The sequence below is a fragment of the Salmo salar genome, chromosome 25 (genome assembly GCF_965601325.2).
Source record: "Salmo salar chromosome 25, fSalSal1, whole genome shotgun sequence".
In the NCBI taxonomy this organism is placed as follows: domain Eukaryota; kingdom Metazoa; phylum Chordata; class Actinopteri; order Salmoniformes; family Salmonidae; genus Salmo; species Salmo salar.
The window spans coordinates 7,721,075-7,746,679 of record NC_138315.1 but is presented as its reverse complement, the minus strand read 5'-3'; the positions used below and the strand labels follow the sequence as shown (position 1 = coordinate 7,746,679).

Sequence of the window (25,605 nt, the reverse complement as noted above, 5' to 3'; positions counted from 1 at the left end):
AGGAGCACATGGCTGAGCTCTTTAATAACCACTTCATTAAGTCAAGATTCCTATTTGACTCAGCCATGCATGATTGCCCGTCCAACATTTCCTCATCTCCCATCCCTTCTAATGCGACTAGTCCCGATGCTCATCCCTCTTTTCCCCTGCCCTGCTACAAAGTTTCTCCCTGCAGGTGGTCACTGAGTCTGAGGTGCTAAAGGAGCTCCTTAAACTTGACCCCAAAAAACATCTGGGTCAGATGGTTTAGATCCTTTCTCTTCTTTAAGGTTGCAGCCCCATCATTGCCAAGCCTATCTCTGACCTTTTTAACCTGCCTCTCCTCTCTGGAGAGGTTCCCATTGCTTGGAAGGCAGCCTTTATTTAAAGGGGGATTTGTTCTTAACTGACTTGCCTAGTTAAATAATTGTATGAAATAAATAACTTAATTTGACCGCGCGCCTTGCGGGTTGATACCGTTCTCATTTACATTTTACTTTGTAAAAAGAAGCTGTTACAGGATTGTTTTCTTTATTGTAACTGTTACTAATAACATTTATTGTAAGAGAAACCAGAACATGCTAAGTGTTGCTGTAGGCCTTTAGAATAATGCAAAACATATTCTTGACTCTATCCAAGTTGATGAGCGGGAAACAAACCACGCCAGTCTGCCTGCACAGCCGGCCCATTGAAACTACACAAACTATCCCGAAACTAATTTCATACATAAGAGTTATCCTACAGACAAGATTAAATTGACAATCTGATGAGTGACAATATTAGGCCTACCAGTTGTCAAATTGTACATTAAGAGATGGGCGCATCTTGTAATTGGGAGATGCAGGGAAAGGGGCATCACTTTATCAAATAGTCCTTCAGAGTCACATGCAGGAAAAACATTTTGATTTATATATAGTATCAGAAAGAGCATACTCTGCAGTTTCTATGACACTTACCTTTGTCAAATAACTCTCAAAATTAAAGGAGGTGCAGCTCTATTTCCAAATGTCACTTTTTCCAAGAATATCTGTGATGTCCATGCATTCAGCACATGACCACTCGCGTGGCAGCATTGCTCTTGCTACTAAGCAAAAACTAGCAACATAATACATTTAAAATTAAAATATGCTATTCTGTCATCAATGGATGAATTGGCATTAGAAACCTGATAGAAATTGATAATGGCGCACATGATTTCAATGAACCAAATGATAAGGAGGGTGATTTAATTTCATTAATCTGAATGATAAGGGTGAAGAGGATGATTAAATTTAGAACAGTGTAATGATTACAAAGAATTGTGGCAGGTCTAATTATTTTATTATGAAAGTCTGGAAATGGTATATAATTGGAGATCCAAATCCGACACTGGGTACACCATACAATGTTTGTAGTTCACAGTGGCAAGCCGAACCAAACGAATAGACGCATTGACAGCATTGCAAATGCTGCAGAATTTAGAGGAGTTGGATGCAGGATTGGATATTGAGCTTGAAATCGACGTTGCTGATGAAGAGTCTTCATCTGATTCTGATGTTGACTTCGAGCCTCCGCGTCCAATGCTTGAGCTTTGCCGCAGATAACCAGAACAGAGCTGACAGATGGTGATCCCAACTGCCACGGTGAAACCGGAGTCTGGGAGGGATGGCACGGTTTGGGTAGAAAAGAATGACGAGTTTATGTGACATGCAGATGTTGCAGCACATCAGAGATTGTACTGTTGCTCATGCGCACAGAAAAGGAAAGCGTATGTGGGACATGTCTATGGATAAACTCAAAGCATTTATTGCACCCTTGTATGTCTGCAGGGCATACGGCGGAGAAAGCATCGATGTGGAGTCATTTTGGTCTGATAGGTATTTTTTCAGAGAGACCATGCCATTCAATCGCTTCAGAGAGATTATGCGACAGGTGCACATGAAACAACGGCCATGAAAACTGTGTGCAGTGCAACTGAATTTTTTGTGGGGCTTGCTCACGCAAAGCCCCGAAGCTGTGTGATGACTGTGGACCTGCAGCATAAAGAGAAGACCAGATTGATTCATGCAGATCAAGGAATGTGTGCATGCTTGTAACTTTATCACTGAGAGCACAAAGCAAGCAAATGACATTGGATTAGAAATGGAGAGCTGGGTATTGATTGGGAAGATGATTGACAAGGTTTGTTTCTGGCTGGCCATGGCCCTCTTCTCTGGGGCACCAGGCACTGCCGCGAGTCACACCTTCTTAAGTTCAATGGCAGACGGAAGGGAGGGTGGTGCGGCAGGTGCCGATTCTCCTACGAAAGCTGTTATTTTATCTAAAGCATCAGGTGTACGCCGACCCCAGCTAAGTAACTCATGCAAAAATTTTAAGCGCAATTATGTGTTTTATCTCCAGTACATTGCCATGATTGTCAGTTATGTAGCTGCTCTACTGATAATCTCACTGCGTCCTTGCTGGGATGACACAATCAATCTACTGCCGGAGAATATCAACACCAAACACATTGGTTCACCGTTCAACGGGAGCGGACAGTACACAGCATACCATAATGTTCTGAATGGTCAAGTGTACCTCGCTCCCTATTCCACTGAACCGCTTAGGCGTAACAAACACAAGTCCAACATTTATCGGAAACTGTTAAACTACCTGTTCACTACCCTCCTGCTCTCCAGGGATGTGCAACTCAATCCTGAGCCTAACATCACCGAGCCAGCGATACTCACCGCAGTGGAAAGCAGTGGATGGCCTCGTCCACTGATCGTGGCCGCTGCGGAAGTGGGGGAGTGCTATGGTCCCATGGTTTCACTCGACTCACCCGGCTCCAGGATGGAATTTGACTCTTCAAACATACCCAAGTCGCTATATGCGATCCCCGACTCTGCTTCTGGTACGCAAGCTGTTTTAATTAGTTCCCCGCATCCAGTGCAAGCGGGAGGGATTGTTAATTGCGCTACCGAACTGCCCCTAATCAAAACGGCCTAAACCCAGCCGTCAGAAAACACAGAAAATGTAACTTTTTTCAATGTGTCAATCACTCCCAAGTCATCTGGGACACACGAGCTAAGCCCAAGGGATTACTAGGGGGGGCACTTGAACATTCGTAGTGTCATTCCAAAAAGTGATCAAATTCAACATCTTCTCACAGACTAACCTTGACTTCCTCTGCCTTTCAGAGACATGGCTCCATAAAAACTCTCCATATGCTGCTTTGATTGTGCCTGGCTACAATGTTTTCAGGAGAGACAGGATTGAAGGAAGAGGAGGGGGTCTGATGATTTACATTAAAGAACATATCCGATATAAACAAATTGAGTGGTCATGTGATAATGAACTAGAATGTATTGGCCTGAACGTTACACTGTCTCCCCAAATGTATTTTACCCTTATTGGAATGTATAGACCACCTTCCACCAAAAGTGTGTTTTTTGATCAGTTAAATAACATGCTTAGAGAATGTGATTTTAGGAAAGAGGTCATCTTAATGGGTGATTTTAACATTAATTATGAAGACAAGTCTTGTAGGAAAACCCTCAAACGGATCACTAATACCTTTGACCTTACACAGCTAGTTAAAGGGCCAACCAGGGTGACTTGTTGCTCTAAAACACAGATTGATTTGGTGTTCAGAGAGTGACTAAATCATTAAATGTGTTTACTGGGCTATCTGATCATAATCTGACACCTATAGCCAGAAAGCTTTCTAAGAGAAGGTTTAACCTCTCTACTGTTAGAAAGCCAGATCAACTAAGAATACCTAAGAGTGAATTAAATTATTTTGAAAATGCAATTAAGGGAATTAACTGGAATGATCTCTTGTCCTATACAGATGTGGAAGCTGATAGTCAGATTTTTCTATCCACAATCCAGACTACAATAAATGACTTCCTAAAGAAAATGAAATCCAAACCTGGCCAAAAGAGCACTCTTCCTTGGCTAAATGGAGAAATCTGGAAATTGATGAAAGAACGAGATTATGCTCTAAAAAAAGCCCTAAAATACAAATTAGAGCATGACAGACGTAGGTTTACCATGTTGAGAAATAAGGTGATGAAAGAAATCAGACAGGCCAAGGCAAACTTTTTTATTAACATAATTGGTGAAGTAAAGGGAAATTCTAAATTGATCTGGGAGAATCTAAAAAAGGTAACAGGGAAAGACCATAGTAACACCGCAAAAAGACTAGAAATCATGGTGAATAACAATCTAACACAGGATGCAGTCGAAATAGCAATAGCCTTCAATTCCTACTTTATTGACTCTGTCAGGGTACTGACACAGAACCCCTCCACTGGTTTCTTGGGCTCAGTGCTAGTAAATGACGCTCAACCGGTCTTCATCATAAGGGAGGTTTCTGAGTCAAAGGTGAACAAGGTGATTAGCTCACTAAAGAACTCTAAAGCCAAAGATGTGTTTGGGCTGGACTCTACCTTTCTTAAAAACAACAAAGAGTCACTCATTGGCCCCATTACTAAGGTCACCAACACATCTATTGGTCTGGGGGTGTTTCCAAGGGTATGAAAGTCGGCCATAATAACGGCCATCTGTAAATCGGGTGACCCGGCTGACGTGAGTAACTACAGGCCCATTAGTATACTACCTGTGGTGTCGAAGGTTGTTGAAAAGTGTGTAGGAGAACAACTGATTGCCCACCTCAACAAGAGCCCCTTCACATTACACTCCATGCAGTTTGGCTTCAGAGCGAAACACTCCACAGAAACGGCCAACTGCTTTCTTCTGGAAAATGTGAAGTCCAAGATGGACAAAGGGGGCATTGTTGGGGCTGTGTTTCTGGACCTAAGGAAGGCTTTTGATACTGTTAACCATGAGATTCTCATCACAAAATTGTCCAAGTTCAACTTTTCCCCCGATGCCTTGAGATGGATGAAATCATACCTTGAAGGCAGAACTCAGTGTGTCAGAGTGAGCAATGAGCTGTCGCCCACTCTTAGCTATGATGTGGGTGTGCCCCAAGGGTCAATACTGGGGCCCCTCCTGTTCAGCCTGTACATTCATGATCTGCCTTCTGTCTGTACTGGGTCTGAAGTTCAAATGTATGCAGATGATACAGTGATATATGTGCATGCAAAGAGCAAACAACAAGCTGCACAAGAACTCACTACCTTAATGGTCCAGGTTACAAAGTGGCTCAGTGACTTGTATTTGCATCTCAATGTGAAAAAAAACTGTCTGCATGTTCTTCACAAAGAGGGCAACATATACTCCTGAGCCAGATGTCTTTGTGTCAGAGGAGACGCTCCAGGTGGTATCTGATTTTAAGTACCTTGGCATCATACTTGATTCCAACCTCTCTTTTAAAAAGCAGGTGAAAAAGGTAATTCAAATAACCAAATTCAACCTAGCAAATTTCCGATTTATACAAAATTGTTTGACAACAGAGGTAGCAAAACTGTACTTCAAATCTATGATACTCCCCCACTTAACATACTGCTTGACTAGTTGGGCCCAAGCTTGCTGTACAACATTAAAACCCATTCAGTCTGTCTACAAACAGGCTATCAAAGTGCTTGATAGGAAGCCCAATAGCCATCATTACTGTTACATCCTCAGAAAGCATGAGCTCCTGAGTTGGGAAAATCTTGTGCAATACACTGACGCATGTCTTGTATTCAAGATCCTAAATGGCCTGGCTCCCCTTCCACGCAGTATTTTTGTTAAACAGAAAACCCAAACATATGACAGCAGATCCACAAGGTCTGCCATGAAAGGTGACTGTAAAGTTCCCTTAACCTGTTATGGCTAGGGGGCAGTATTTTCACGGCTGGATAAAAAACGTACCCGATTTAATCTGGTTACTACTCCTGCCCAGTAACTAGAATATGCATATCATTATTGGCTTTGGATAGAAAACACCCTAAAGTTTCTAAAACTGTTTGAATGGTGTCTGTGAGTATAACAGAACTCATATGGCAGGCAAAAACCTGAGAAGATTTCATGCAGGAAGTGGCCTGTCTGACAAGGTGTCGTTCTTCTTGTCTCTGTTTATTGAAGAGTGAGGATCTTAGCTGTCCCGTGACACTTCCTACGGCTGCCATAGGTTCTCAGAAGGCGGCAAAACGCTGAATCGTGGCTTTGCAGGCTCTGGCTGAAACAAAGTAGCGCGTTTGGGTAGTGGCTGGTTACAGTACTGTGCGACTCAGGCTCGTGCCCGCGTCGACCGAAAGCTTTGTTTTCTTTCCTCTGTTTAGCTAAATGGACATTCCCGGTCGGAATGTTATCGTTTTGGCATAAAAATGGCATAAAAATGGATTTTAAACAGCGGTTGACATGCTTCGAAGTACGGTAATGGAATATTTAGATTTTTTTTGTCACGAATTGCGCCATGCTCGTGGCCCTTATTTACACTTCGGATAGTGTCTGGAACGCACAAACAAAACGCCGCTATTTGGATATAACGATGGATTATTTTGGACCAAACCAACATTTGTTATTGAAGTAGCAGTCCTGAGAGTGCATTCTGACAAAGAACATCAAAGGTAATCAAACTTTTGTAATAGTAAATCGGAGTTTGGTCAGGGCTAAACTTGGTGGGTGTCTAAATAGCTAGCCGTGATGGCTGGGCTATGTACTCAGAATATTGCAAAATGTGCTTTCACCGAAAAGCTATTTTAAAATCGGACACCTCGATTGCACAAAGGAGTTCTGTATCTATAATTCTTAAAATAATTATTATGTTTTTTGTGAACGTTTATCGTGAGTAATTTAGTAAATTGTTAGCAAATTCTTCCGGGGGGTATGCTAGTTCTGAACGTCACATGCTAATGTAAAAAGCTGTTTTTTGATATAAATATGAACTTGATTGAACAAAACATGCATGTATTGTATAACATAATGTCCTAGGGTTGTCATCTGATGAAGATCATCAAAGGTTAGTGCTGCATTTAGCTGTGGTTTGGATTTATGTGACATTATATGCTAGCTTGAAAAATGGGTGTCTGATTATTTCTGGCTGGGTACTCTGCTGACATAATCTAATGTTTTGCTTTCGTTGTAAAGCCTTTTTGAAATCGGACAGTGTGGTTAGATTAACGAGAGTCTTGTCTTTAAAATGGTGTAAAATAGTCATATGTTTGAGAAATTGAAGTAATAGCATTTCTATGGTATTTGAAAATCGCGCCATGGGATTACACTTGCTGTTGCGTAGGTGGGACGATTTCGTCCCGCCTAGCCCAGAGAGGTTAAACAGGTTACTACTCTGCCCCAGAAAATAGAATATGCATATTATTAGTCGATTTGGATAGAAAACACTCTGAAGTTTCTAAAACTGTTTGAATGGTGTCTGAGTATAACAGAACTCATATGACAGGCAAAAAAACGGAGAAAAATTGAGTCAGGAAGTGGGAGAAATTCGAAATGTATTTTTTCTTTTGAATCCCTTGAAAAACTACAATGACATAGGATTTAGGTTGCACCTCCTAACTCTTCCATTGGCTGTCAACAATCTTTAGGAACTGCTTTCATCCGTCATCTGTAACCGGGCAGAAAATTCTGGCTCGTTCAATCCCTGGCCAGTCTGAGAACAGGTGTCTTATGACGCGCATCCACGTGACTCAGCTGTTGTTTTATTTTTCTTGTATGACGAATACCTATAGCCCGGTTGTAAAATTATCGCAATTTTATGTAAAAAAATACCCTAAAGGATTGATTGTAAACATCGTTTGACGTGTTTCTACAAACAGTAATGGAACTTTTGGCCATTTCGTCAACGGATTTGCGTCCACGCCACATGGCATTGTAAAGTGTTCTGAATGGGTCAACAAAACGGACGTATTTGGAAATAAATTATGGGCTTTGCAGAACAAATGAACATTTCTTGTGGAAGTGGGTGCCCATCCGAGTGCATTCTGCCGAAGATCAGCAAAGATAAGTAAATATTTCGAACATATTTTTAGAGATTTGTCGACGTCGGGGTTGTAGGCTAACTGTATAGCTTAGCATTGAAGGCTAAGTTCTGTACTCAGAATATTGAACAATGTGCTGTTTCCGTAAAGTTATTTTGAAATCTGACAAAGTGGCTGCATAAAGGAGTAGATTATCTCTAATTCTTTAAATAATTGTTATAATTTTTTTTCAACGTTATGAGTTCTTCCGTAAATTAAATGTGCCTATTCACCGGCAGTTATCGGGGAGAACATTTTCTGAACGTAACGCACCAATGTAAAAATTGGGTTTTTGGACATAAATATAAACTTGATCAAACAAAAAATGCATGTATTGTCTAACATGATGTCCTAGGAGTGTCATCTGATGAAGATTGTCAAAGGTTAGTGCTTAATTTTAGCTGTATATCCGGTTTTGTGATGGCTATCGTGCTTAATTATTTTTTTTTGCTGATGTGCTATGCTAAAATAATCTAATGTTTTGCTTTCACCATAAAGCCTTTTTGAAATCGGACAATGTGATTGGATTAACGAGTAGAGTATCTTTGAAATGCCGTATAATACTTGAATTTTAATTTTGAGATTATTATTTTTTAATTTCGCACCGTGTTATCTCACTGGTTGTTGCCCAACCAATCCCGTTAACGGGATTGTATCCCCAACAGGTTTTAATGACTTGGAGAAGATCTGCAAAGAGGAGTGGGACAAAATCCCTCCTGAGATGTGTGCAAACCTGGTGGCCAACTACAAGAAATGTCTGACCTCTGATTGCCAACAAGGGTTTTGCCACCAAGTACTAAGTCATGTTTTGCAGAGGGGTCAAATAATTATTTCACTATTAAAATGCAAATCAATTTATATCATTTTTGACATGTGTTTTTCTGGATTGTTTTGTTGTTATTCTGTCTCTCACTGTTCAAATAAACCTACCATTACAATTATAGACTGATAATTTCTTTGTCAGTGGGAAAACGTACAAAATCAGCAGGGGATCAAATACTTATTTCCCTCACTGTACATGGAATGGATGTCCTCTTCTGATTAAAATCATTGTGGGAAGTTAGTTGAAACATTATTTTGGTTAGCTAGCTAGCTTTTGTTAGCATAACAAGCGAGCTACTTCTGTACAAATGATGCAGGCCTGACAACTTTTTAAGAAAGCTTGGAGTGAGATTTTGCCTAGAAGGGGGTCTGTAACGTTTTAAAGCTAATTTCCTGCAATTCTATGTATTTTCTATATGGCTTAGGCCTATGACCAGAGTGGGGGAAAAAAACACAGATCACGTGTATTCAGAAAGCTTTGAACATTAAATGAACACAAAAAAAATGTACGACTTTGTTACTTGCCGATTTTTGGGTGATAAAATGTAAAGCATGCTAATATTTTAAACATTTTTTTTTGTGTTTTGACACTTTATTCAGACAGTAATGAAATTAGATGGGGAGACAGGCAAATGGAGAAACAGTGGGAAGGTCAGTGGGAATGCTCTGCACAGGAAATACTAATGGTTGATGGCAGTGAGTTGGTAACCAAATTATAGATTGCAGTCTTGGAATAATAAAATACTAAGTTTGGGGAATAACAGAAGTGTTCTTTGTTAAGAATGAGAATTGTTCAACTCATCAGACTAAATAAAGTAGGGGACTAATGCTGTTTTAAATTGACTTTAGGACATGTTGTCAAAAGGCTGCATTCTGCAAAAGGGATGGGAGTAACAGCAACCTCATTTTGTTGACATTGTACATAAAACAGCGCTACCATGCTGCTTTTTTTTTTTTTTTTTTTTTTTTTTTTACAGTTCTATAAACTCAGCTGAGAACGTTCCCCCTCCATTAAACTCCACTCTCGTCTTGAGGGGCGTTTCTTTAAAACGCGCATCCTATCACTAACATAACGAGACCAATCATATGCTTCAATGTGCCGTGGTTCACAGTGCTGGGGCAAGACAGGTTATGATAGAGGTTCCGCGGGTGTTGTTGCAGATGCAGTCGCAGATGCTCCTATTTCAAAACGATTTGGAGCACATTTGAAAAGTTAACGCACAATACAATGGACTTAAAAACAGTACTTTTCAATGCGTGAGATAGAGGTGTGGCGTGTGATCGTGAGAAGAGGCTCAAATGCGTGTGTGTCTCAAGGCCAATGCGAGAGAGCTGGCAGCTCTGATGTTATGTAAAGAAACGCCTGGGAATGTGTTTATGATTTAACTTCAGGTTAACCTTCCTTGAAAATGGTTGCTCAAAGCTGCGCGCGCATAGTGGCTGTTGAAGTACCACAGTAGAGACAGAGCACTACCGAGTGCACACCGCACAGAGCATGTTGTGTGTTGGGCTTAAAAGGGTCCGTGCGAAAACACATTCGCTTAAAAGTGTCCGTGCGGTGAAGAAATGGAGATGTGATTAACGCGTTAACTTTGACATCCCTAAATGTAATACTTGCTAGCAGTTACTTCCACGCCTACAAAACATCACATCCATTGTTCTGTAAAGCAATGTTATAAAGACATGGCTTAAAGTAAAAACACCTGTAGTATTTTAGTAACTTCTCATAATATCATAACCTTCATGTCAAATTTGGTGAATGTCAATATTTATCAGAGGCCAATGTTACTACATGAAAACATAATACAGATGCATGTAAAACAAATCAATAACACAAGTCTTATAAATGATATATTAATATTATTAACAACAAGACTAGTGGTCTTGTAAACCCATACAGTCTGTCTTGTCTAGACTAGGACCTATAGAACTCACCCCTCTCTTTCTTGGGAGACACCTCTGGTTGTTTCCGGGTCAACGGGGGCTGTTGAATGGGGCGTGATGACGTTGGAGTAGTCTGGAGGAAGACGGTAAAACAACATTGAAAAAACATACAACTACATCCAGATGGGCTCCAAAGAGAAAAAAACATAAATAAATATAGGTGTGAGCAGCAATGAACAGGGTTCACAGAACGACAGAAAGGACAAAAGATCAGTTGCATAACAAAGCAAGCACTATATCATGTAGGAACTACCTTTTATGTGCAATCAGTGAAAGCATTACCATGTTTCTCTCTCAATACCACCAGGATGAAGCAAGAACGCAGCAGGTAAACTTCTAAGGACATATACATAAGGTTTACGTACCAAATTTCATGACCCCATGTCCATCGGTTCAGTTCTTATAACCCTAGCGTGATATAGTGCTATCAAGTGGTGTAGAATGGCCAAATGCAGCAACTAATCATTCTCAAATTCATTAGAGGCTAATTCATTGAGTGCCTTCAGAATGTATTCCCACCCATTGATTCTTTCACATTTTGTTGTGTTACAGCCTGTAGAAAAAGCCCATGGAGTTGGTGGAATAATCCTTTAATTCATTGCCACTTACTCAGCTGGGCCAGGGGCGCTTTAACCTGTTGGGGCTAGGGGGCAGTATTTTCACGGCCGGATAAAAAAACATACCCAATTTAAACTGGTTACTACTCTTGCCCAGAAACGAGAATATGCATATAATTAGTAGACTTGGATAGAAAACACTCTACAGTTTCTAAAACTGTTTGAATGGTGTCTGTGAGTATAACAGAACTCATATGGCAGGCAAAACCTGAGAAGATTCCATGCAGGAAGTGCCCTGTCTGACAATTTGTTGTCCTTCTGTTGCATCTCTATCGACATTACAGCATCTGTGCTGTTACGTGACACTTTCTAAGGCTTCCATTGGCTCTCTAAAGCGTTCAGAAAGCGGAATGACGTGTCTCCTGTCTCTGGGCAAAGTACAGCAGCAGTGTTTGAAAGTGGCCTGCCTGGGGACAGTGAGACAGATGCGCGTTCACGAGACTTCTCCATTTTTTTCTTTCAGTCTTTGAATGAATACAACGTTGTCCGCTTGGAATATTATCGCTATTTTATGAGAAAAATATCATAAAAATTGATTTTAAACAGCGTTTGACATGCTTCTAAGTACGGTAATGGAATATTTTGAAATTTGTTGTCACGAAATGTGCACGCGCGTTACCCTTCGGATAGTGACCTGGACGCACGAACAAAATGGTATTTGTTCGTGCGTTCAGGTATTTGGATATAACTATGGATTATTTGGAACCAAAACAACATTTGTTGTGGAAGTAGAAGTCCTGGGAGTGCATTCTGACGAAGAACAGCAAAGGTAATCCAATTTTTCTAATAGTAATTCTGAGTTTAGGTTGCCCCAAAATTGATGGGTGTCAAATTAGCTAGCCTGTGATGGCCGAGCTATGTACTCAGAATATTGCAAAATGTGCGTTTGCCGAAAAGCTATTTTAAAATCTGACATAGCGCTTGCATAAAGGAGTTCTGTATCTATAATTCTTAAAATAATTGTTATGTATTTTGTGAACGTTTATCATGAGTAATTTAGTAAATTCACCGGAAGTTTTCGGTGGGTATGCTAGTTCTGAACATCACATGCTAATGTAAAAAGCTGATTTTTGATATAAATATGAACTTGATTGAACAAAACATGCATGTATTGTATAACATAAAGTCCTAGGAGTGTCATCTGATGAAGATCAAAGGTTAGTGCTGCATTTAGCTGTGGTTTTGGTTTTTGTGACATATATGCTTGCTTTGAAAATGGCTGTGTGATTATTTTTGGCAGGGTACTCTCCTGACATAATCTAATGTTTTGCTTTCGCTGTAAAGCCTTTTTTAAATCGGACAACGTGGTTGGATTAACGAGAGTCTTATCTTTCAAATGGTGTAAAATAGTCATATGTTTGAGAAATTGAAGTTATAGTATTTTTGAGGTATTTGTATTTCGCGCCACGCGATTCCACTGGCTGTTGACTAGGGTGGGACACTAACGTCCCACTGGCCCAGAGAGGTTAATTAGGTCAGGTGGAAATGTCCGACAGATCTCCACTCCATAAAAGGAGAAAATCACCATCGCCTGATCGCGCTGCTTTCTCTTCCTTCACTCTGTCTAATCCAGAAGTTCTGTGCGTCCATGAATCCACGTAAGTCCACCGACTCTGTTACCCTTCATCTGAACTTTCATCTGAACTTTCATCTGAACTATCTGTTGCGATCGGGAGAGTGGGCCATCAGTTGTTTTTTTGAAGTTATTATCGGGCTTGGAGCGCACACTTCAAACATTTTGTGTAATGTGAATGGTCAATGATCCCGGCCCTACGGATCATAATAGGCCAATTATGCAATTGGTATGGTAAATATGTAATGAAATTACGTGTACACATGAAGACACTTGAAAGGGTGAAATAAGAAAGTCATTGTCTGTTGAACTGATCGGCTCTGATATCCAACTAATGGCGATTAGAGATTGAATAACCGATCACTGTTTGTATTATTCTTTCATGATTTATGATAAATAGTTACGAGCCTAAATTACCGTAAATTCCAGACTATAAGCCGCAACTTTTTTCCCAGGTTTTGAACCTCGCGGCTTAAACAATATATGGATTTTTCCCGCTTTCAATTTTTTTTTCTCCAAAAAAACACACTCTGTGACGTGCTCAGTTTTTTGGTGGCATGAAGCTTTCATTAGACCAATGAAATTGCCCAACGGGTCAAACAACTTTTTTGTTTACTGTTTAGATTAAATCGAGCGTTATCAAACTTCCCATCATTCTGATTACGGTAGTCATTTTGTCACCCTCATCATGGCAAAGACACGGAGAAATGCATATGATGCAGCTTTCAAGTTGAAGGCGATTGATCTGGCTGTTGGAAAAGGAAATAGAGCTGCTGCACGGGAGCTTGGTCTTAATGAGTCGATGATAAGACGTTGGAAACAGCAGCGTGAGGAATTGACTCAGTGCAAAAAGACAACTAAAGCTTACTGAATTTTTTTTATTTTTTGTTACAAGCCGTTTCGTTAAAGCCTATTTATATTTGTTACAAGCCGTGTTTCGTTAAAGCCTGTGTAAAGTTCATTTGTTTCAATGTACCGGTAGGCACCTGCGGCTTATAGACATGTGCGGCTTATTTATGTTCAAAATAATATATATATTTTTTAATTCAGTGGGTGCGGCTTATATTCAGGTGCGCTTAATAGTCCGGAAATTACGGTACTCACCGATGATTCCTATTGACTTATTAATTAACTGTATTGTTGAATTCCCTAAATGATGTTAATAATGAATGATTGTTATGATTAGATCTTTGTGATGATGGATTTGATTGGATACACGTTATTCTGTTTCCTTTGTTATGCAGCACAGACTACTCAGTAAATATACCACTTTATGGTTAAAGGAATTCCTGCCTCAGTCTCATCCATTCCTCTGTCACCTGACCCATGACCACCCTCACTGTCAGTCATCCTACCTGTCCAGCTACCCACACAGATTCCACTAATCTTTCAATGGTCCTTCAAGCCGGATGATGACGGAACCAAAGACAGGTGAAAAGGAAATTAAGGGGGAGAAGGAGGAATTGTCTCCACTGGAAGGAGGGAGAAAGGAAGAGAGAGCAGCGGAGGGAAAGGTCTTGGAACAAAGAAAAGATCCAGGAGCTAAGCCTAAAGTAACAAAGGCTTCATCAAAGACAGGCATCTATTGGTAGATGGGCAAAAATAAAAATAGCAGACATTGAATATCCCTTTGAGCACGGTGAAGTTATTAATAACACTTTGGATGGTGTATCAATACACCCATTCACTACAAAGATACAGGCGTCCTTCCTAACTCAGTTTCCGGAGAGGAAAGAAACCGCTCAGAGATTACACCATGAGGCCAATGGCGACTTTAAAACAGTTACAGGGTTTAATTGCTGTGAGAGGAGAAAACTGAGGATGGATCAACAACATTGTTGTTAGTACACAATACTAACCTAAATGACATAGTGAAAAGGAGGAAGCCTGTACAGAATAAAAAATATTCCAAAACAGGCATCCTGTTTGCAATAATGCACTGCGAAAAATGTTGCAAAGAAATTAACTTTATGTCCTGAATACAAAGCGTTGTGTGTGTGGCAAATCCAACATGACACACCCCGCTTCAAGCATGGTGGTGGCTGCATCATGTTATGGGTATGCTTGTCATTAAATTCACCTTTCAGCAGGACAATATCCTTAAACACAAGGCCTCGAGTTTCTTACCAAGATGACATTGAATGTTCTTGAGTAGCCTAGTTACAGACTTGAAAATGGCTGTCTAGCAATGATCAAGCAACTCTTAACGAAGAATATATTGAGTGACTGATCTGGTCAGTAAGGAACTGAGATACAAAGGGAGTTGCCCGATCAATGCTTTGTACACAAGTGTGTAACTGATTTAGCCAGGAGGAGAGAGAGGTCCATTGCACGCAGTAGCATTTTTTTTCATGAGTATGGCCTTATTTCTATTACAGCATATTAGATGACTGTCATTCATATTCCATTCCCCCAGTTCATTGTAACAGCGATAGGTTTAGGCTACTACATGATACTCACATTTGTCCTATACACATCATGAGGTTGCTACAACCTAGCTTATGAATTAAAGTTTACAACGTAGGTGCACACAGATCGAGAGAAAAATGTAAGGTGACAGACAGTGACACATGGACAAACAGTAACACATTCAATACCGCCTTGCACACTCTTCAAATCAAATATTATTGGTCACATACACATGGTTAGCAGATGTTAATGCGAGTGTAGCGAAATGCTTGTGCTTCTAGTTCCGACTGTGCAGTAATATCTAACATGTCATCTAACAATTTCACAACAACTAGCTTATACACACAGTGTAAAGGAATTAATAAGAATATGTACATATAACTATATGGATGAGCAATGGCGGTGCGGCATAGGCAAGATGCAGTAGATGGTATAGAGTACAGTATATACAGTTGAAGTCGAAAGTTTACATAAGACTATGCAATGCGCCATACACCAGATAAGCAGCAATTAAAACCATTTGTACAAAAACACCCATTTTAAACCATTGAATCTAACAATTCGCTAGAACAAAAAGAAAATCAACAAATTAAAATGTTAACAAATTAAAACCTCAAATGCCCTAAAAATGTTCAGCTGTAGCCTACTGGTCTACTAGAATCAGAAACCAAGTGTGAGCCCGAGCGTTGGTTCCTTAGTTAGGACCCCAGTGTGTTCAATAGCCCTGAAGGTGTGTGCTGACAGGGATTTCACCCGGTGTGTGGATCTGGTCAACGTGCACAGTCGCATTGCAGTAGGCTACCGCACAGTGAGGCAGCAGAGGGCCCTGTAGACCAGCAGCAGCGGGCCCTGTAGACCAGGAAATCACCGGTGGCGAGTCTACCAGGCGGGGTATCCTGGGCTAGCAAGCCAAGCACATCTAGACACATTCTGTCACGGAGCAGATACCGACCTCCAGCTTCCACCACACAGCACAGCAAGACAAGGCAGGAGAGGACCCCGGAAGAATGGCAGAACACAGGTGAAAAACATGACTGTCGAGGAGTATCCAAGGCTAGCTGGCCCAACACCTCTAGACAGTCAGTCACAGCGCAGATTTGTCCTATCACGGCTTTCAGGGAGGGCACCACACCGACACTGTGTCTCCGAGGCCAATATGTGCCATTCTTTTTGACCGGCATGCCATTCTTTTTGTCTCATGCCCTGTAAGTTACGTGTGTTAAATTAGCCAAAAAGTTACCAATCTATGCTTGAGTTATATGTAAGAATCGAAGAATAACAATCCCTAATAATGCGACATGAATATTTGTAGTTCTCTGACAAAGAAAACAATGACTTTTATGGAGTTCATGTTTTGGGATGTAGCCAAGTTAATGTTAAAAATTGTTATCGGGTGATAATACAACCAAATTGCTAGGAGAATGAAAACATAAAAATACAGCCAGCTCCAAGGAAACTCAAAGTTCCCAACTGACTTAGTATTGTTTAATGGGTATTTGTACAGTAGTTCCCTCACAAAAATAACAATAAAATGTAAAGAGTATATGTTTATGTTGTGGTAAATACTCAATGTTGGCTTCCCCTCTTCCATAATATTGCCAAAAAACAGCCCATTTGTAGCTATGTATGTCTATGTTTTGTGAAATTTTATTTTTGTAATGGGGTAATCATATGTGCTAATGGTTGGCAGCCTTGCACTGTCTGGTGTCCATTATGTAATTACATTTTTATGCACACCTTGTTAAACTGCTCAGTTTGCTTACCATAAACAAATGAATACCCATGACCAAGCAAACACACTTTCTCCCCCTCTGTGAGGTAGTGTCTACAGTGGTGTTGCAAGTAGCTGTGACGGTGGCATGCAGTTTATGTGTGGTCATTATGAACATACAACACTGAGTTGAGCTGAAGGGTATAGGGAGTTGTATAGTGCACAAGTTTCTATGTTTTCCCATACCTACACACATCTATGTATGTAGGTTATATAATATGCACAACGGTTTACTGGATGACAAAAACTATAAAAAGGGCAGATATGTAGTAGTGGCCCGCATAAGTTTATGTATTCACTACACGGCAAAATGTTAGGGTAGCTACTAACATTGATCATGGGGGGGGGGGGGGGGGGGCTGATCAAATAACAGGTGTCAAGCTTAGAGAAGGGGGATGGTAAGAGGGTCAAGAAAGAAAATTCCAGTCTGGACTCCCCTCCTTCCCATTCCCCCTTTCTTTCTTCTCTGAGTGAGAGAGACAGTGGGCGTACGTTCTCCCACTGGGTGTGGATGGGATGGCGACAGGCAGCAATTATATTGGTCGGGAGGAACACGTCTGGCAACAGGAATGTGACCCGTTTTGGGCTCCAGCTCTTCAGATAGGGGTCAGAGAATAGAGTGGAGGAGCTGGTGTCTGAGTGTGTGTGTGTGTCAGGGTGTGTGTGTGTGTGTGTGTGTGTGTGTGTGTGTGTGTGTTAAGGAGTAGAGACAAGGAAGGACTGGCAAAGTTCTGCCATCCCCACTAGTGCTCTAGAGGTGGGAGAATATGCAGGGTTGGAAGAGAAGAGGCCATTTCCAGACTTGTCCCACTCAGGGAGATTACACCAAACACCCCCATTTTCTAAGCTCATTCTTCACCAGGTGAAAAGTCTCATTTTTCCCTAGTGGAATCTGAGAGGGGAACACTGGGTGGGACGATGGATAGACGGCAGGAGGGGGCATGTGAAAGAAAAGGTACGGAATTCTTCACTGTTTAATTAACCAGTTTCCTCTATGGGCAAACATTCTTCCTATTGTAGGGCCTGAGGTCAACTACGTGAAGAATTTGGCTTTGGTGAGTGTTATATGAGCGATACAAGGGGATATATGTAATAAAACAGACACACACTTATACTCCCATGCATTCATAATTTCTGAGAGGTGGGAGTGAGGAGAGTGGGTATAGATGAGGCTCCGGGTGGTGATTGATTTGAAAACACAATTTAATTTAACCATAGATGGCACAAGCCCAATTTTGCACTTGCAGATTGAAACTTGTGTGCTAAGAACTAAACTATTTTGATCACAAAGTTGATGCAAACAAGGTAAAGCTGGCACAAAGACCAGATTTTCACTCTGAATACACACATGCCTAATCCCAGAGTCCACATGAGCTTCGAGACTCAATTGATTTAGAAATGTAATGAAATAAGAAGTATGTTTACTTCACTGTCACGAGCAGTCTTAAAAAAATGAAATATTAAATTAGATGCACTTTCACCCAGATGACTGTATAATGGGACTTAAGTTTGACAATAGGTAGATCATCCTACCAATTTTTTTTTTTACCCTCAACATTTCTAAGCATATGGGTGGAATATTCAACACAACCTGCACTGTAGTAAACCTGCATGTCAACATCACTTCCCGCACACTTATAACCATCCCTTTAATGGTGCAGGAACAATGTTGTCGTTTTCCTGCAGTGCAGATTTGGCTGAATTCCTGCCCTTAGTGCACCATGTAACGATGACAACTTGCAAGTCCATCAATCACGCTAAAACCTGCCATCAGTCACACAATGGAAAAGTGTCTGCATTTCCGTCTTTGCTTGTCCAAACTTGCCGGGAAGTCAGACAGGCATTAAGCAATGTAATGAAACAGATAATATTCCGAATCCACAGCTGTTCCATATGATGATAATAAACACTTGTCTGGTGGGCGGAAAGCCCCACTGTCAAGTGGCACAAGGCTTCAAAGTTAGGCCATGCACCCAGAGCCCTGTGGAACCTACAAGGCTTGGCAGGACAAAGAGGGAGTATTAGACCCCTGCTACAGGTACAACATTCCCCGCCCTCTCTTTCCGTTGCATCCCTCTCTATTGCTGTGCTCTCAACTTAAGTCTGAGAAAGCAGTCAAAATAACAAAATAGAACCTTGGAGATATCATCGCCCTGACCTGGACCAGACATCTGGTTTTCTCCTTAGCCTTCCAAAGTAATTGGACTGGCGTGCCGTGACGGCGGCGCTGTATGGAGGTTGGTCGGCGGTTGTGCTGCAACATTTGCTTGTTGTAGAGCATTGGTATTCAAAGTCGGGGTCGCGGGGGAACTGCAGTGGGATCGGCAATTTTTCTATTTTAGGAGCAAAAAATTAAGAGTACAGATTGTATGGGGAAAATATACAAACGTTTTAAAAAATATATATACAGTAGTTTAAAAATGGGGTCCCCGCTGAAAATGTTTGTGTGTGTTTTTTTTGGGGGGGGGAAGGGGGGGGTATAAGCTACTACAGCAGATTATGGACGACGATTGTGTTAGTTTAGGACATCGTCCAAGTGACATGCCGCAGCGAAACCGGGCTATATACAGTCCCCACAATGTACCACCTCCCTATACCGTATCCAGCTCCCTACAGATAACTCGGTTTCCATGTTGACCATATGTTTAAAATTCAATGACGCGGATGGTTGCATCCCAAATGGCACCCTATTGCCTATATAATGCACTATAGTAGTGAACAGGACATGGTGTCATTTGAATAGGGTGCCCTACATAGTTCCTTACATAGTGCACGACAGTATATAGTGAATAGGCTGCTCACAAGAACAAAGAGCGGTGCTGACAAATCAAAAGGTGAAATTTCACATGCTTGTGGGTGAACGCCAACATATACAGGTAAAACTGATTTCAGAGCACGTACCGTAACTGTCAGTTTGACATCTTCAACCCGCACGTATTTTCGTACCTTTGCGTCCCATATGGATGTACCCTATGGGGGAAAGTGAGTGGGGGGAGAGAGAGAAATCCATCACCTTCATAATGTAGCTATTATTCACAAACTATTTTCCTACAAAGGAGTCACTACAAAAACTATGAGCGAACATTGTATTGAAAACCCATCATATGGCGACATTTCCAAACTTCCTACAACCAGTACATAGTCAAGCCTTCCCGTTCGAACTCTGACTTAGAAACATCACAGATAACCTGGATTTAGATCATGGTCTCCAATAGTGTAGTCCCAAAAGGGAACAGGAAACACAAGATCGCTTAGATGGAACGAACGTGCTTGTTTGTGGATGGCAACCAAATGTGAACACTAAAATGTTTGTCAAATGATCATACCGATCCTTTCTTCTTCCCGTCCGGTATCCCTTCGTCACCGCTTCCGCCGTCTCCTGAAGCCTGGGAGGAGAGAGACCAGAGGTGTATTCATTAGCATAAATCGTAGCAAAACGTTTTACAAGGGAAACTAAGAAAAACAAGTGTTTCTTATTGGACAAGTTCAGGTTGTTCCCTCCCCATGTCAGCCCGTTTGCTCCTGTTTGCTTCCTATTGAATACATCAAGAGGAATGTTCCTTCATTAATTGCCCACAACATCCAAACACCACAGAAATACACAGGCGTATGCTATTAATACATACTAATGTATGCTATTAATACTAAATTGATAACTAACATGTAATGCATCACAGAAATACATGGGATTTATGCCGTAAATATGTTAACGTATGCAATTCAAGTCAAATGTATAACTAACTGACACGTATGAAACAAATATGCTTAATTGGCGTAGATCGTGTACCTATGGCAACTTTGAATATTTCTACACATCAAAGGGCTTGGGGATGTACTGTAGCATATCCAACTCCTACAGAAACAACTTGTTGTTCCCAAGAGTTCCCTGTAAGTTTTAGACTCCCTATACCTTGCTTAGCCAACAACTGTATCCAATTTGTAAGTCGCTCTGGATAAGAGCGTCTGCTAAATGACTTAAATGTAAATGTAGAAGCACTAAGCTGTTGCACCTGTTTTTGTATCGGTAGCGGGTCAAGAGGGTCACTTACCGCATCCGAGTCATCCCCTTCCTCTTCACACTGTCTTTCAGCGGCCCGAGGGTCTCCAACGACCCTCAGCTCCCCGATCACCCCCTATGAAAATACAAAGGCAAGCACACGCACACACACACACACACACACACACTTGTCAATACACGGCCTGTACACATGTCTGCATTCTTCTCCCCCATTAAGCCCACACACGTCGGCCCTGCTCTACACAATAACAAACACATCACACATTATCTTCCCTCTTAAGTCCTGTCTCTTAAAACATACGTCCCTGATCTATGTGGTGGTTTCTGGTGGAAAACCCCCTCTCGTGAGAGAAGCCGAGGGGTTTAATACAGCCGCCCCAAGTGTTGAGAAATGAAAAGGGCTCCTCTGATATGACACTCTGTCATCCTCCGTGGTCTTAGTCCATCAAACTCGCCACCACAATAGCCTCTTTCAATGACTCCCATTAATTCAGGGGTCTCCAACCTTTCATAGCATGAGAGATACTTTAAAAAATGATGTCACGAGCTAAAAAATGTCACGAGCTACTCATTTTTTCCCTAGCTTTCAAATAGGCACTCTTCCCTAGGTCCTTAGTGTACAAGAGAAAGTAGTGCACCGTTTCCTGTCAATATACCTGGTAAAATAATGGTTAATAAACAACTAAGGGGGCCCTATGAAATCCCCCCCACCCAAATTATGTTTCATATTTTCCCAAATGATGTATTCTCTGTTAAAAGTTTCCTGGTTTTAGATGTTTTTTGTTTTTCACTATGACAATTGTTCATAGAGAAAAAAACTAAATTGGATGTTCTGAGTTCTGAGTCCATGTCAATGCGTATATATGATCAGAAGACATTTTTTTTTAGGTCTGGAAGAAAACTAACATTTCGATTTTTGGGGGTAATTCCCCTTTAACTGTGCACTGGCCCTTTAATTGTGCATCTAGCGAGTAACGATTGTGCCAACCTAGCGATGGTTCTGTACTGCTGCTGCTCATTTCATGGCAAAGTTTGCAAATAACAAATAGTATATACAAATTAAATACTTACTCATGATATACTTCTGCCAGGTAAGCCTACTTTGGAGTTAATTGAGAAGGTTTTGTCAACCCACAAGACTTATCACATCAACTGGCTACACACTGAGTTACAGACAAAGGCATGCAACACACAGACAGGGGCAATATTGCTGGAAATTAATTGGCAGATAGTGTTAGGTTTGGCTTTTTAAGCCAATAGTGGCTAAATAGGGGTGGGATAATGTCAATGTTGCATTGATTAGATAGTAGCCTGGAGCTGATACTTGTGAGAGTTGTTTATGACAGTTTGCGGTGGAAAACATTGGATATACTTCCTGAATTGTTTGGCGAGCCACTCATATGTGGGCTATCGACCTGTTGGAGACCCCTGTTTTAAACTGATAAAAGCTCTCTTAGTTATGAGCTTCTCTTTCGATAAACGCCCACAGTTGTGTTCACGAGCATTCAATGTCCCTAAGCAGCTATCAAAGACATGTATTTAATTTATTTGATTAGCCCATTTTCCACTATGAGGCTATCTCCAGTCTGTACAGGATAAGTGCCTTTTAATTTTCCCCTGTTACTTCCGGTCCTGGAAGCAGGTGCAATTTAACTTACCATGGTTGTATTACTCCATTATATATGTTTCTATTGTAATTTGAGTCTGTGTCAACAAACAATGTATAGCTTTAAAATACGTAAAAACTATCAATAATGCCAATCTCATGGACTATCTAAATTTCACTTGAATGGCTACATTCCTCTCAAAAGGTAATCCATTGTAACTGGCCTGTACCTTCTGATTACAGGGATAAGGGTTCAAATCGGCATTGAGTCTACAGATAATGCAAGTCTCTAACAACGGTCTTTAAAAAGAGGAAAAACTTCATTTTATACAGCTTAGACAAAAAATAGACTATGCCCTGACATTTGGCCAAATACTTCTGTTTAAATCCCCTAATTTGGTCTTGCCAAGATAGGACAGACGGCCCGAGCTGTCTAAAACCCAAAGGAGCGCTATTTGGGACTTTGCTCTGAGCATTCCGATGCCTTGAGGTGTACTTTGCTTGAAGACATGTCCGATAATTGCCCAGCAAAATCAGTCAACTGTGAGCAGGACTACAAACTTTTCATGGACATGAAATTAACCTCTGCCCCTCCCTTTTTTAATGTCTCTATCGCTCTGTGTCAATAAGCACAAAAAGACAACTTCCTCACCTTGAGGTTATTGGATTGCCCATTCACACTAAAACTATCATTGTTCCCTCTGACCACGTTTTACCTAAATCATCCAATTATCTCGATTTAGTCAGAGACAGGTTCTGACTGTCTACATTTACAAGACAGCAAGTAAAACAATCCAATTACGATGCTGTCTGAGAAGTCATGAATCAGCACAGAAATATGCAAGTTAGTGAAGCAATAAAAAAAAATGGGGATTCAATACTGCATTATTTGTCAAAAGGCATGTACAATGTCTGTTTCAGTATGCTATACCTGTTCCCATTTTTGCTTTTTTAGATCATATTTTCAAAGTTCAATTATCCCAGGCCATTCTCTAAATGTTACATCTTAGCCTTTACAGATATGAATGTATACTGAAAAAAAATACAAAACGCAACAAGTAAAGAGTTGGTCCCATGTTTCATGAGCTGCACAAAAAGCTTATTTCTCTCAAATTTGTTTATATCCCTGTTACTGAGCATTTATCCTTTGCCAAGATAATCCATCCACCTGACAGGTGTGCCATATAGAGAAGCTGATTAAACAGCATGATCATTACACAGGTGCACCTTGTGCTGGGGACAATAAAAGGCCACTAAATGTGCAGTTTTGTCACACAACACAATGCCACAGATTTCAGGGAAGGTGCAATTGGCATGCTGACTGGAGCAATGTCCACCAGAGAATTGGATGTTCATTTCTCTCCCATAAACCATCTGTGACCAACAGATGCATATCTGTATTCCCAGTTGTGAAATCCATAGATTACGGCATAATTAATTCATTTCAAATGACTTATTTCCTGATATGAACTGTAACTCAGTAAAATCTTTGAAATTGTTGAATGTTGCATTTATATTTTTGTTAATTGTTATAGCACAGAATAAAGGCCTTACCAGGTCACCCGTGATATGAGTCAGTTTTCAATGAGGAAAAAGGCCACGAGGGGCAACAGTGAGCGCTGTTACCTTCAAGTTGGTGGACGGGGATGGCGGATGGGCGTAAGCATCTGCCTCGGATTCTTTTTATTCATTTATTAACCCTTATTTTACCAGGTAAATTAACTGAGAACACATTCTCATTTACAGAAAGACCTGGGGAATAGTTACAGGGGAGAGGAGGGGGGATGAATGTGCCAATTGTAAACTGGGGATGATTAGGTGACCATGATGGTATCAGGGCCAGATTGGGAATTTAGCCAGGACACCGGGGTTAACACCCCTACTCTTACGATAAGTGCCATGGGATCTTTAGTGACCAGAGAGCCAGAACACCCATTTAACGTCCCATCTGAAAGACGGCATCCTACACAGGGCAATGTCCCCAATCACTGCCCTGGGGCATTGGGATAGTTTTTTAAACCAGAAGAAATAGTGCCTCCTACTGGCCCTCCAACACCACTTCCAACAGCATCTGGTCTCCCATCTAGGGACCGACCAGTACCAAAGTTTGCAAGTTCGAATCCTGTGACAGAAAGTTGTTGACGTTTGAGAAACATGGATGAACGTATAATTCTGACATGAAACTGTGAGAGCTAGTTGAATTAGTTACTTATACACACTTTAACTGCAAATTAGTGCCCACTACGTGATCCCTAAACTAAGGTGTTACCTTACAATCTACTGCATGACGAGAGAGCAACAGCCTTAGATAATGATGCCAGCGAAAACTAAATAAAGACCAACCGGCCTGGTCAACGGGGCACCTGTCTTACTGGTGGTTAGTGCTCAGAGCCCCTGTCTGCTTGTGCCCTCTGCTTACAGGGGCACCTGTCAGTGTGTGCTGGGTTCTGCATAGCGAAGGTCGAAGGGTCAGCTACAGGACTTACAGGGCAGGGAGGGCCAGCTGGAGCTAATTGCTCCCCCACTGTGAAGTCCAATAATTAAACTTCTGTGTTTCCCCACACAGAGAAGGTGGATGGTCAGGGTTAGACCACTTTTATGTTTTGATTTAAAGCAGGCCAATTGAGGGCAATCATATCATACAAATCATGATATGGAGACTTGGAGGCGCCAGCCTCTGTTGAAGACCATTGTCCAGTCTAAGAACTACATGTACTTTGTTTTTGGGCGTATGAGATTATCTGTATAATGAAAGGCGCTATATAAAATACATCTATCATAATAATTATTACTAGATATTAGCCAGGCACGGCTGTTACCGTTTCACATGCCCGACTCAGCTTGGCTGTGAGAACATGCACTTCTCTTGTTCAAAACAGAAAATCTGATCGGTCTCATTTGTAATTCCACTTGCCCCTGACACTGATATACACAATGTACAAAACATTAAGAACACCTTAATATTGAGTTGCGTAACCTATTG

The 25,605-nt window shown here is 41.1% G+C and overlaps 1 protein-coding gene across 5 annotated transcripts in view; it reads right to left on the bottom strand.

Annotated features, from left to right (window-relative positions):
- col18a1a (collagen type XVIII alpha 1 chain a) overlaps nt 1–25,605 on the bottom strand; it is a 176,222-nt gene that overhangs the window by 44,426 nt on the left and 106,191 nt on the right. For 4 of the 5 annotated variants that reach the window (XM_014172893.3, XM_014172890.3, XM_082968850.1 and 1 more), the window contains 4 exons: nt 21,048–21,131; nt 20,325–20,384; nt 19,900–19,968; nt 10,620–10,701 (listed from right to left, as the gene is read on the bottom strand). In XM_014172893.3, the coding sequence (XP_014028368.2) occupies nt 10,620–10,701; nt 19,900–19,968; nt 20,325–20,384; nt 21,048–21,131 (295 nt within the window). The remainder of the gene's footprint in view (nt 1–10,619; nt 10,702–19,899; nt 19,969–20,324; nt 20,385–21,047; nt 21,132–25,605) is intronic. The other variant, XM_014172892.3, reaches the window with a different exon arrangement.